Source organism: Mustela nigripes, chromosome 4 (assembly GCF_022355385.1).
Source record: "Mustela nigripes isolate SB6536 chromosome 4, MUSNIG.SB6536, whole genome shotgun sequence".
Lineage (NCBI taxonomy): Eukaryota > Metazoa > Chordata > Mammalia > Carnivora > Mustelidae > Mustela > Mustela nigripes.
The window spans coordinates 159,793,874-159,806,588 of NC_081560.1; the positions used below are offsets into that span (position 1 = coordinate 159,793,874).

Consider the following 12,715-nt stretch of genomic DNA (forward strand, 5'->3'; position numbering starts at 1 on the left):
AAAAAAGATTTTATTTATTTATTTGACAGAGAGAAATCACAAGTAGACGGAGAGGCAGGCAGAGAGAGAGGGAAGCAGGCTCCCCGCTGAGCAGAGAGCCCGATGCGGGGCTTGATCCCAGGACCCTGAGATCACGACCCAAGCCGAAGGCAGTGGCTCAACCCACTGAGCCACCCAGGCACCCCCATTTTTTTTTTAAAGTGTCGCTTCCCTATGACCCTGCAATTGTACTACTGGGTATTTACCCCAAAGATACAGATGTAGTGAAAAGAAGGGCCATCTGTACCCCAATGTTTATAGCAGCAATGGCCACGGTTGCCAAACTGTGGAAAGAACCAAAATGCCCTTCAACGGACAAATGGATAAGGAAGATGTGGTCCATATACACTATGGAGTATTATGCCTCCATCAGAAAGGATGAATACCCAACTTTTGTATCAACATGGATGGGATTGGGAGAGATTATGCCGAGTGAAGTAAGTCAAGCAGAAAGAGTCAATTATCATATGGTTTTGCTTATTTGTGGAGCATAAGGAATAACATGGAAGACATGGGGAGATGGAGAGGAGAAGGGAGTTGAGAAGGGGAGATGAACCGTGAGAGACTATGGACTCTGAAAAACAATCTGAGGGTTTTGAAGGGGCGGGCGGTGGGAGGTTGGGGGAGCCAGGTGGTGGGTATTTTGGAGGGCATGTATTGCATGGAGCACTGGGTATGGTACATAAACAATGAATTCTGGTACACCAAAAAGAAATTAAAAAAGAAAAAATTTAAAAAAAAAGTGTCTCAGTATGCCAAAGCACAGAACATGATTCAGTAGTGAAGGAAATAATCCTTTGACGAGCACTCAAAAAAGAAGAGGAAGAAAATTGGGAAGGTTGCATTTGCAGAGAAATTGTATTTGTGAGGAAGAATTTCTTTGTCTAAATGGGTATATTTGAAAAGAATATATTTGTATGTAACCTTTTTTATTTAGGGACAGAATCTCTTTGATGAAGACAGACCGTCATTTTCACTGAGTCAATCCTCACACTGAAAATGCATTTGAGTAGAAATATCTTATGACAAAAATGCATTTATCTGGATGTGGAAGACATATCAAGTGACATCCTTCTAGAGAAAGCCGAAGGCCGGTTCTTCTAGATCCTACGACAACTCTGCTTATTGCACCTGTCCCAATGCAAATCAGGGACGTTCCATCACAGCAGGGCAAGCAGTGAGCTCTGCCCCTCAAATCTCTGCTGCTGTTTAAATGTTTCATTATCTTTTTGTGCTATTAACTACTTCGAATTTAATTTATCCAGTGACAGGAAGATGTACAAATAAAGGAAAATTTTTTCTGTGCATTGTCTGGGCAGGTAAAGAGTGGGATAGTTGTCAGTGTCACCTGCCAATTTCTACCTGGAATTGCACCCCGCCCAACACCTGTGACCATACCTGTGACTTCCGGGTACTTCAGCAGCATCAGGAGTCCATATCTCAGGGTGGTGCTTGTTGTCTCTGTTCCTGCACTAAACAAATCCCATATGGTAATGATCAGGTTGTCCATGGTAAATTCGGGCTGTTTATTGTGTCTTTCCTAGAAATGATGTGTTACAATTACTTGATAAATAAAAGAGCCTCAGAGGTAACTCAGTATGACATTGTTATTTGGTGTGAGTGCTACGGCTGAAGGCCGAGTTAGATAGCTGTTAGGGTTCTGTCCAACAATTAAAATATAACCAGAGTTATGAACCTTTCTGATTCTTCACTTTCTCATCCTCTATGTTGATCAGTGGCTCTACCATTTCTTTGAAACATAATTTTTATCAGGTCCTCACTGCTACTCACTGTCAATTCTAGCATCTATTGCATCTAATGTCTAATATTTTTATTCAACCCTTCAGAAACACCCCCCCCAAAATGCATCACTATTCCCAACTCTTCAGTCATTACACCCATGACAGTGCCTCAATTACAATCAAGATCAACTCTCTGAAAATTCCACCCTTGTGATCACAGCACTTCTCATTCTCATTGTTGCCTCTGTTCATCTAAGCTAGAATTTCTTCTGTGAAGAAGCCTCATCTGTGGAGACTTCCTAGAGTGCCTTTCCAAAGGTAAGCCTTTGTAGATTCCTGTCTATTCCTCTGTTCCCTCATTTGTTACATCTTCCCATCGCTGGACTTTTCTGATGAAGGATGATATGTTGTGTATCATTAATGTTGAATGTGTGTGAGCGTATATTTCAAAATGTCCCCAAATAAGGAACCAGCTTTAATACTATAAATGTAAAACCTGCAAAGCCATTTTCACTGGGGATTGAGAAATATCTCAAGATACCCAATGTGGTTTGCACAAACAAGAGGTAAGACAGGCAATTAATACATCTTTAGGAAGGGTCATTTGTTTTAATATCCCAGTTTCAGTGGGAATCACACCACCCACAAAGATAAAGGGTCAGATTATACCTTTTCTTTTTTTTTTTTTTAATTTTTTTTTTTAATACCTTTTCTATTTTGATCAGGAAGTAATCAATAAAGTCCCGAGGGTTACTGAAGTCCAGGGATTCTTGGTGTTCTTTTATTTTTTCCTTAATAAACTCAAATTGTTTAGCAATGTTTTTAAATAACACATGATGACTTCCTGGAAGGTAATGTATTAAAAGAGGGAAAGCATTGTAGAGCTGAAAGAGGAAAGAATCATTCATTAATTCACTCAGCAAAGTTGTACGGGCCCATGTGATGTACCAGACACTTAGTTGTATGCTGAGTAGATAAAGGTGAGTAAGACATGCTTCCTACAACAGAATACACTTGGATTTGAAGGAGAGGGAACTGTCAAGATGTCCGAAGTTACCGTATGCACCAGCCACAAAGCAATTTCAAAACCACCTAAATGATTTCCTAGCCATAACCCTATGGAGGAATCCAGGAGCACACCATCTTTTCCCGAAGGAGAATACTGAGGTTCAGAAAGGTCAACCATTGTAAGACATCAGTCTACAAATAAGGCTAGAATGTAGTGTTCATTCCAGTTTACCTACACGCATTTCTACAGAGTTACCTAAAAAGTTTACAGGGCTCCCACCCTTTTTTTGTAACGAAGAGACTACATTAGAAAGATTAAAGAAATGTCCAAATTACTTAGGTTAGTTAGGGATTTTATACCCTCAGGAATGTGCATATTGCCCTTCTTCGTCTGCCCAAAGCCAGTCCTAGAGTTTATAGACTCAACTTCAGAGAGTACCTCATGATTTAATGCCCTTGGTAGGCACCGAAGCAATTTTCGGGCCCATAGATTGTATCTAGAGATACAAATCTACAGAAATCTAGATTCTAGGTCTAGCTCGTTCTTTGTCTTGGCTAGGAATTCCTTGTCTTTGAAAAATATGCTTAATATCTCTGGGTGACAGTTTCTTGTTCCAAAAAATGACAGACTCCTTGTTCTCTAGTGTCCTTTCCAGGTGGCACACATCATGACCTCATGGTCCACACATACTTGTAGCTCTTAATGATCATACATTGTAGGTTACTAATGTGTTCTGACACTGTACCATAGTGAAAAATACATTTTACATCATCACCCTCTTCATCTATGGACATAAAATGGTTTCTCAGAAAAATACCTTGCTATAACTGATGCACTGTCCTACATTTCTCTACTACTATATTTTACAGTTCTTAAAATAATTTTTAAATATTTATTTTAGAGAGAGAGAGCGAGTGAGCATATTGGGGAGGGAGAGAGAGAAAGAGAAAATCTCAAGCAAACTCCCTGCTGAACTCCCACCCTGATAAGGGACTTGAGCCCACGCATCTGGGATCATGACCTGAGCCAAAATCACCAGTCGGATGTTTTGAGTATAAGCCACTCAGGCGCCCCACTCTATTTCATGTTGTAAATTTCATTTCACCACACTAAATTGATTTGATAACTAATTGGTTTCAAATGATAGTTTGATAAACATGACTTTATCCATTTGCAAACCGGACAAAGGGGTGAGTGAGGTAAGCATGAGCAGTAGGTTAGCTAAAAACTTATTTCCCATTTAAAAAACTTATTTTCCCATTTACCTGTATCCAGGGGGTGCTTGAAATTAGGAGGTTTTCGTGAAAATACTCTATCAAGGTTAACAATGTTTTATCGCCATACTCAAAACGATTCTGGAAAATAATGGAGCAGATGACATTGCAGGGAGCACAGCCCAGAAGAAAAGTAGGATCACAGGGAGATGCTAAAACGATAGAAGTTAAAAGTTAGAGCACAATTTTCATATAAATCTGAAGTTGACAGTCTGGAACACTAGAAAGAAATTTTAAAAATAAATAAAAATTAAAAAAAAATTCTTAAATGACTGAGAAGGGTTGACTGCTGGGATTCTTTTAAATAGAGGGATTCCCTGGATATTTCATCTTCACTGTAAACCCAGTGTGCCAAAGATGTATTGTTCCCCAAACAAAGCTGTCTAATCCAGTTCATTTTTTAATTTCTCTAAGTGTTATCTAAGTGTTTACATTCTTCTTCAAATAAGAGCCACAACATAATTCACAAGAAGGAGGTCACTTAAAAATATCTTGAAAGGGGGAGGGCACGGATTGCATGGAGCACTGGTTGTGTTCCATAAACAATGAATTCTGGAACACTGAAAAGAAATAAAAAAAAATTAAAATTAAAAAAATACCTTTAAAGGTATAAAGTTCAGCTCTCAGTGTGACTATTTCTTCACGATGCCTGCAGGAAGCTAAGCAGCCTCAGAAGATCAGGAGACTGGAAAGACTTGAAACTGTTATTTTATAAAACATAGTTAAAAAAAGCTGTGTGTACTCTTCTTGTAGAAGAGAACAATCATGAGAGAAACTGGAGTTCCACTTGGATCTTTGAAAAAATACATTATCGTATTGGAACCAGGCTCCCTATATATAATATAAAACATGACTCCATGCTTGGACGTTTGGCTGTTGACAACTTTGGAACCTCACCTCTTCTTCTTCTAGTCACAACTGGAAAATGCTGATAAAAAACCTCAAGGGTCCTTCCTTTGGAAGCAGGACATTTAAGCTCTATAAGCACTGATCCGCACACAGGAACTCATTCTCTACCCCATCCCTTAACCACCACAGAGTCATTAAGCCAGTGCCTTTCCCTGCTCTCTCAAGTTGTTTGTTTGTATGTTTTAAGATTTTGTTTATTTGATAGAGCAGAGTGAGAGAAAGACAGCACGAGCAGGATAAGGGGCAGAGAGGTGGATAAGCAGGGTCCTCGCTGAGCAAGGAGCTTTACACGGGGCTCCATCCCAGGACCCTGGGATCATGACCTGAGCTGAAGACAGAAGCTTAGCCACCCAATTGAGCCACCCAGGCCTCCTCCTCAAGCTGTTTCTTCATCTGCTTAGGAGCTGCCCCACCCTCTAAAGAAAGCCTCATTTTGTGAATCATAAACTTTTTACATCCAAATGGGGTGTGTATGGTACAATCAGTCTTGACAAATAATAAATCATGGATCACTACATCAAAAACTGATGTACTATGCGGTGACTAACATGACATAATACAAAATAATTTAAAAAAAGAAGATAACATAGGAATAACAACAAAATAAAACATCTAAACCAGATTTGGGGTGGGAAATACATCTTATCTCAGTGAGGTGACTGTTACAACACTGTTGCTCCAAAAGGGGGAAAAAAAAAATGTAGCAGGGATCAAAAAGTGGAATTTTGAAGGAAAGATGTTCTGCTCAACATACGAAAGAACCTTCCAATAGTCAGAGTTACCCAGTGGTGAGATGGGTTACCCAAGAGTCGAGGGCCCCATAGCTTGGCAGGATCAGGCAGAATTAGGGTGGCCACAGGTCACGGGCATCCAAATAGTGGAATACTGTAGCAATCTATTATAATGTTCTTGATAAGCATAAATTAAACGTGAAATATTTAGTATATTAAATTGAAAGTTTACAAAAATACATGTTTATATCCTTTCTTCTGCCAGGTCTCCCAACCACTCCTCCGTAATACACATCAAAAGTCTAAATGATATTCACTGTCATAACTTATTCCAAGGAAGAAACAAAAATCATGCAAGTATTTGTAATAATTGCAATTTTTATATTAATAGCAGCAAAAAAAAAAAAAGCGGAGGTACAAACTATCTGGACAATACATAACTTGAGTTAAAAAAACATTGGGGCACCTGGGTGGCTCGGTGGGTTAAGGCCTCTGCCTTCGGCTCAGGTCATGGTCTCAGGGTCCTGGGTTTGAGCCCCACATCAGGCTCCACCACCCCCCTGTCTCTGCCTGCCTTTCTGCCTACTTTTGATCTCTGTCAAGTAAATAAATGAAATCTAAAAAAAACCCCAAAAAACCCACAATGGCAGGGGCATCTGGGTGGCTCAGTCAGTTTAGCATCTGACTCTTGATTTCAGCTCCGGTCATGATCTCAGGGTCGTTGGATCAAGCCCCGCATCAGGCTCCATGCTGAGGGTGGAGCCTGCTTAAGACTCTCTCTCTCTCTGCCTCTCCCCACCACTCTCTCTCTCTAAAAAATACGTATGTATGTATATATGCATATATATGAAACATGATGGCAGTTCTCCATACAGAAAACAGTATTATTTATTTGGAAATATTGAAATACTGAGGTTCAGGGAACCACATAGATCTTATGATCCTGATCTTCCTCCTTCCCTGACAAGTGTCCTGCCCACCCCCTTTCTCTTCCACCTCCCCTGCCAGTCCTGCATGAGATACACACATATACAAAAGTGACAGCATAATGACGTGACATACATTGGAAATTACTTCATGTTTCAGATATTATGGCCAAAACTACTAGTTCATTACCAAAACCCACGTTCTCCCCATTTTCCTATGCACACAGACACCCACATTGCCCAGTGCCTCTTAGAGTGGGTGCAGTCCCGTGGTAGAGCCCATGGAATGTGAAAGAAGTTTGGTGAGCCATTGCCATACTGGCCTACTGAAAACCCAATTTGTTCTTTTGATTGTTCTTTGCTCCTTCTGCTACCACGCAAACGGAAAGAAATCTGGGTGACCCAGGAAGCCAGGTGTTGAAGAAAGATATCAGGGTTCCTATCACCCTAGTGCCTGCAACAGCTGTTACACCAACCACTTCCCCTCTTACTACTGTTACGTGAGCAAAAAAAGCAACTTTTGTTGCGCTGCAGGCATCAGATCTCTCTGTCGCCTATCTGAAATAGCAGAGTCTCCCCAAACGAGTACTGCTCGTTACATAAAGAAATACACACCATTGGTTTTTTTTAACGCTTCCACCAGACACAAGGCTTCCTCTTGAATTCTGTCTTCGATAGTCCTCTTTCCCATGCCCATATTCCGCAAAACTGTGAGGGAAAAACGCCGGGTTTGCTTCCATGTTTCTCCACTGCTGAAAACAACTCCTATCAGAAAAAGAGAGAAAAAGAGAGAGAGAGAGAAAAGAATGACCTCCATCACCATGAATTCCAACTGAGAGTCAGTATTTCAGAAAAGGATCATCACACTTAGGCAGGGATGTGAATAGGGTGGTGTCGGCAACAGAACTTTCCAATGAGCCCTGCTGTGCCCCCCTCCTGTTAACCTAGTGTCTGTCAGGACTCTGGTTTGATGTATTACTCAGCTCTTCCACATCTGTTAGCTCCTTCAAATCTTGGAATAATTCTGTGAACCAAGGGTTTTGTCCCCATTTTACTGATGGTCAACGAGGCAAAATGCTTGCTCTGTGCTCACACAGGTAATAGATCATGGTGAGTTCATGCCGTAGGTGACATTTCAGGGCTGGTTTTTGCACATTGTACATGAATTGTGGGAGAGGCAACAAAATGAGTTGCTTCTCAAGAGAAGGAGAGAGCACTCGTGCACTGGAAAAAAGTTCATGATAAGCTCTTCCTCCTCATTGTCACATTTGCCCTCTGTTTGGTTAACTCTTTTCCATGAAACATGGTCTTAACACCAAGGAAGTTCAATCAGACTCCTGGAGCCATGACAAGATCAGGAGAAAAAGTAATTTTCATAGGAAACTTGTCCATACAGATTTTAAAGAACAAGGTAGAAGAGGAAGTGACCCATTCAGGTCTTATCTCTTTTTGCAGAAACCCAGTGACCCACCAGAGGACTGGAGACCCTAGGGCCAACCCCAGAACAAATGGAAGACAGTTCAACTACTTTAGTTTAAAAAGCTTTTTCTAAGATCACTTGCAATCCATATATACTTACCGTGCATTTTCCTGTAATCATCTCAGAGCGCATTGGTGCTTTATGCTTTGTATCTCATTGTATTCAAATATTTCTTATGCTTTTTTTTTTTTTAAAGAAGAATAAAAGATTGAAGGCAAGGGTAGAAATATTTCAAACCTATGTTGGCTCCATGCACACTATGGAACTTTCTTAAAATAGTCTCTTGGCAACCATGACTCAGGCCAGAAAGCAAAATGTTTGCTGACTAGGATAACGGAGTCATTTTCCTCCCTCCTTATTTCTCCCAGTCTCTTACTATCTTAACTGAAATGAGCATTATCTTAACTGGGCATAATTTTTTTTAATTTTTAATTTTTTATAAACATATATTTTTATCCCCAGGGGTACAGGTCTGTGAATCGCCAGGTTTACACACTTCACAGCACTCACCAAAGCACATACCCTCCCCAATGTCCATAACCCCCCCCCCCCCCCCCCCCCCCCCCCCCCCCCAGTAACCCTCAGTTTGTTTTGTGAGATTAAGAGTCACTTATGGTTTGTCTCCCTCCCGATCCCATCTTGTTTCATTGATTCTTCTCCTACCCACTTAAGTTAACTGGGCATAATTTAAAGTGGACACAAATTCATGGAACGTTGACAGTGAGATGATTTGCTTCCACTGGCTCTAGTATTTCATGGAGACATTGTGTGTCCCCTTCATTATCTACAATATGGATTAATGATCCTCTATAGAAAAATGTTGGAATTTGGCGGTTTTCATAAATTTCTCTAAATACTTATAATTTCTCAATCCCTTGGCCTGTTTGGAGTCTTCACAACTTACAAACCCACAAACATTCCCCAAACTGACGCATACCTAATCCCCGGGTGATGAAGTCCACCACTGGGAAACTGCCTCTGCCAGAAAACTCCTCACTCTGATCAATCAGGGCTTCCTTCACTGCTTCATGTCCATATAACACCACCGTGGGCTTCATGCCGAAATACACAGTGAACACAGGGCCGTAACTCTCTGCTAGCTGGGAAAGGAACAGGTGCAAGAGTAGTAGAATTTCAAAACAAGGAATGTGGACAAGTGAGAGAAATAGTTTTAATCCTACCGAAGAGATATTTTAATATGCACTCAACCATTATAAAAGCTTTCAACTTGTGGAACTAGTAATTTAATAAATCACATTAGTGGTAAGTATCATTCTATTATTAGTAACATTGCGACTATTATGATCCTCATCCACAGTTCATCTTTATTCAGCTCCTCCTATGTGACAGGGGCTATATTATGGATTTTATTCATATTATTTTATTAACTTTTGCCCGGCACACCTGTAATTGCACCAAATTTCTCTTCCTTCCTATAGTTACAATGGTGGGTTCTTGTACTGTTTAAGGGGAGTTCCTGCTCTTGCCCCCTGTGCAGACTCATAATCATCCCTCATTATCCACCTCCCACATGTTTTTTAGCACACAAGAGTTCTAGATTTTAATAGTACATAAGAACCTGATGATGCAGGGGCGCCTGGGTGGCTCACTGGGTTAAAGCCTCTGCCTTCGGCTCAGGTCACAATCCAGGGGTCTCGGGATCGAGCCCCACATCGGGCTCTCTGCTCAGTGGGGAGCCTGCTTCCCCCTCTCTGCCTACTTGTGATCTCTATCAAACAGATTAAAAAAAAGAAGAAGAAGAACCTGATGATGTAATCACTGACATTTCCCCACTTCCCTGTGTGGCTATGTGACAAAGTCTGCATGAACTGCTATTAACAGAAATGATGTTTGCAAATCCTACAGTACAGGTAAATGGTACTGGTAAATGGTAAATGCTTGCTGGTACTGGTAAATGGTAAATGCTTGCCCTCCATCCCTTCCCCCTACCCATGGACGGAAACGACAGCATGGAGATAGCCCCACTGTGTCCATGCACATATGAACAATAGCCTAGGTGCCAGGATGCTAAACTACAAGACTAAGAAAACCTGGTTCTCTGGATGACCTCAAGGAGGACAGGCAGCCTCTATACATTCTGTAAGATAGAAATAAGCTCCTGTCTTCTTTAAGCCACTGTGTTATTGAGATCTTTCTGTCATGGCAACTTATTTGGTATCCTAAATGATGTAGGACCTACACTCTTTCAACTTACCCAAAGTGTGAGTCCTCCTGCTGCCTTACAAGTCATTTTCCGTAAAACAACCAGAGTGATCTTTTCACAGGGCAAATGCTAACATGAGAGTCCTTTTTAAGCACATTAATGGAATCGCATGGCTTTTGGGCTAAAGATATATTTTTTTAAATTATTTTTTTAAAGTAGCCTCCAAACCCAGCATGGTGCCCAAGACAGGGCTTGAACTCACAACCTGAGATCAAGACCTGAGCTGAGATTGAGAGTCAGATGCTTAAACAACTGAGCTCCCAGGAAGCTCTAAAAACTAATATATTTTTTAATGTTTTATTTATTTATTTGACAGAGGGAGAGAGATCACAGGAGGCAGAAAGGCAGGCAGAGAGAGAGGGAGAAGCAGGCTCCCCACCGAGCAGAGATCCCAATGTGGGGCCTGATTCCAGGATTCCAAGATCATGACCCGAGCCAAAGGCAGAGACTCAACCCACCGAGCCACCCCAGGTGCCCCCAAACTAATATTCTTAAAAGCCTTGAAAGACCCACATGCTCTGGCCCCTACTTACTTCTCCAATCTCATCCCACACCATGTTTTTATTTACTCTCTGGTCTATAAGCAAACTGGTCCTACTTCAGAGACACCAACAAGTAATTCTCTTCCAGATCCAAACAGCCTAGAACATACTTACATCTGTATTTTTTCTGATGAGTGCCTGGTCATTCTTTAGATCTCAGCTCCAGCTTCACTTCCTCAGAGAACCCTTTGCTGACTGTTCCTCCCATCCCTGCTCCTCCAAAACGCATGGCCTCTTGCTACGGGGTCCCTCTTACGTGGTTTGTAATCACACACTCACTTGCATGATTACTTAACAAATACATGTCTTCCATCTAGACTATAAATTCCATAATGCTAGAGTCTTCTTTTTTTCATTCACCATTGAAAATCCCCAGCATCTAATGGAGTGCCTAATACAAAGTAGACATTCAGTAAATTGTTCAGTATATGATATACTCAAGGACCATGTGAAAAATACAATTATTATTCACATTTTAAAGAAATGTAAACTAAGGCTCAGGGAGATTTTAAAAATTTGCCCAATGCTGTGAGTTTACAAGTGGACAAGCTGGGGTGCTAACATAATGCCTTTGAACCCACAGCCCAAAACACAGAAAGAAGCTTCTAGAGGGTGTGTTCTCATCACTAGCTATCTTAGGGAAGACATATTTCAGACAATTCCTTCAAGATTTAGAGAGCTGTTGCTATATAAATAGCCAAGAATAAAGTAGTTACTCACTCACTCATTGAGCAAATATAATAGAAGCTGAAAATTTTGGAAACTTGAATTATTTCCTAGACTTAAATCAATGTGTGCTCTTAGGAAACTTCTAGTGTCGTGACTGTGTAAATCTTTAGAACTTTTTTTTTTAACTGAAAGCAATTTCACTGCCATTAGAGTTTACCAAAGAATAATTACTAAAAAGGAGACCTGGTCACAAAATGGACAGGGAATTCCTTCTTTGGCAATTTCAGCAATAATCTCATGGCTCTCAATCCCTTCTGGAAGCTTTCCAGCTATATACCACTTACAGTCATATCTGGGTATCCAACTGATACATCCCGTTCAAACCATTTCCTTAAAACATGGTGTCTGGGACATTTTATTTAGTTATAGGGTTGTAAGTGCAAACAACTAGAAGAAAAGTAATCATACTTGCCTTCCTTAGGGATTTGCTGACATTCTTAGTATTTATCTGTAGAATATTTCCAATGATTGGGAGAGGAGTCGGGCCAGGCGGCAGCTTCCCTCTGGCATGGTTACAATTCCATAGAAAGAGAGGAATCAAACAAGAAAGACATATCACCAGAAGTATGAAGAGATCCATTGCTGCGTTTTGTATAAATGAAGTTGAAAGCTTGGTACCCAATGACTTTATAAATACTAAGTGCAAGCTAATCATCAAACATGCACTGTTTTGAACTTTTGGATAAATATGTGTTTTATCCTCAGTGGACGTTGACCCACTGGTAAAGATGAAAAGAAAATCAGTCATGTTAGTATTGATAAATATCTAGGTTTTCAGTGGCAATGGTCTGGAGAAGTGTTATTTTTTTAGTTGGGACTGTCATATTTTAACAGTAAAATTGAAAGCTATCTGATTTTCAAAGAGATGGAATTCATGATCTTGACATTTGATTAAAGAATTATCTCATGTCAAAATTTACTGTTCTGTGAGCAGAAGAAAGAAGCACTCTCCCAGTGTATTTTTCCAGAAAATCCAGGAAAAGGCCAGAATTAAGAGACAGAAAGGAGGAAGCAGGGTAAAAATGAAGGATATAGGGAGCTAGTATCTCCCAGAGAAGAGGAGAGATATCTCAACTCTCTTGACAAAGCCTTTCCCATATGTCAGGAGTT

General features: G+C 40.6%; 1 protein-coding gene across 2 annotated transcripts in view; it reads right to left on the reverse strand.

The window, feature by feature from the left end:
• Window positions 1–12,204, reverse strand: part of LOC132016644 (cytochrome P450 2C21) — a 28,230-nt gene extending 16,026 nt beyond the window's left edge. The window contains exons 1-6 of one of the 2 annotated variants that reach the window (XM_059398171.1): window positions 12,018–12,204; window positions 9,048–9,210; window positions 7,246–7,395; window positions 4,056–4,216; window positions 2,489–2,665; window positions 1,438–1,579 (exon numbers count right to left, since the gene is read on the reverse strand). In XM_059398171.1, the coding sequence (XP_059254154.1) occupies window positions 1,438–1,579; window positions 2,489–2,665; window positions 4,056–4,216; window positions 7,246–7,395; window positions 9,048–9,210; window positions 12,018–12,185 (961 nt within the window). In that variant the 5' untranslated portion in view covers window positions 12,186–12,204. The remainder of the gene's footprint in view (window positions 1–1,437; window positions 1,580–2,488; window positions 2,666–4,055; window positions 4,217–7,245; window positions 7,396–9,047; window positions 9,211–12,017) is intronic. The other variant, XM_059398172.1, reaches the window with a different exon arrangement.
• Between the last annotated feature and the right edge of the window lie 511 nt (window positions 12,205–12,715).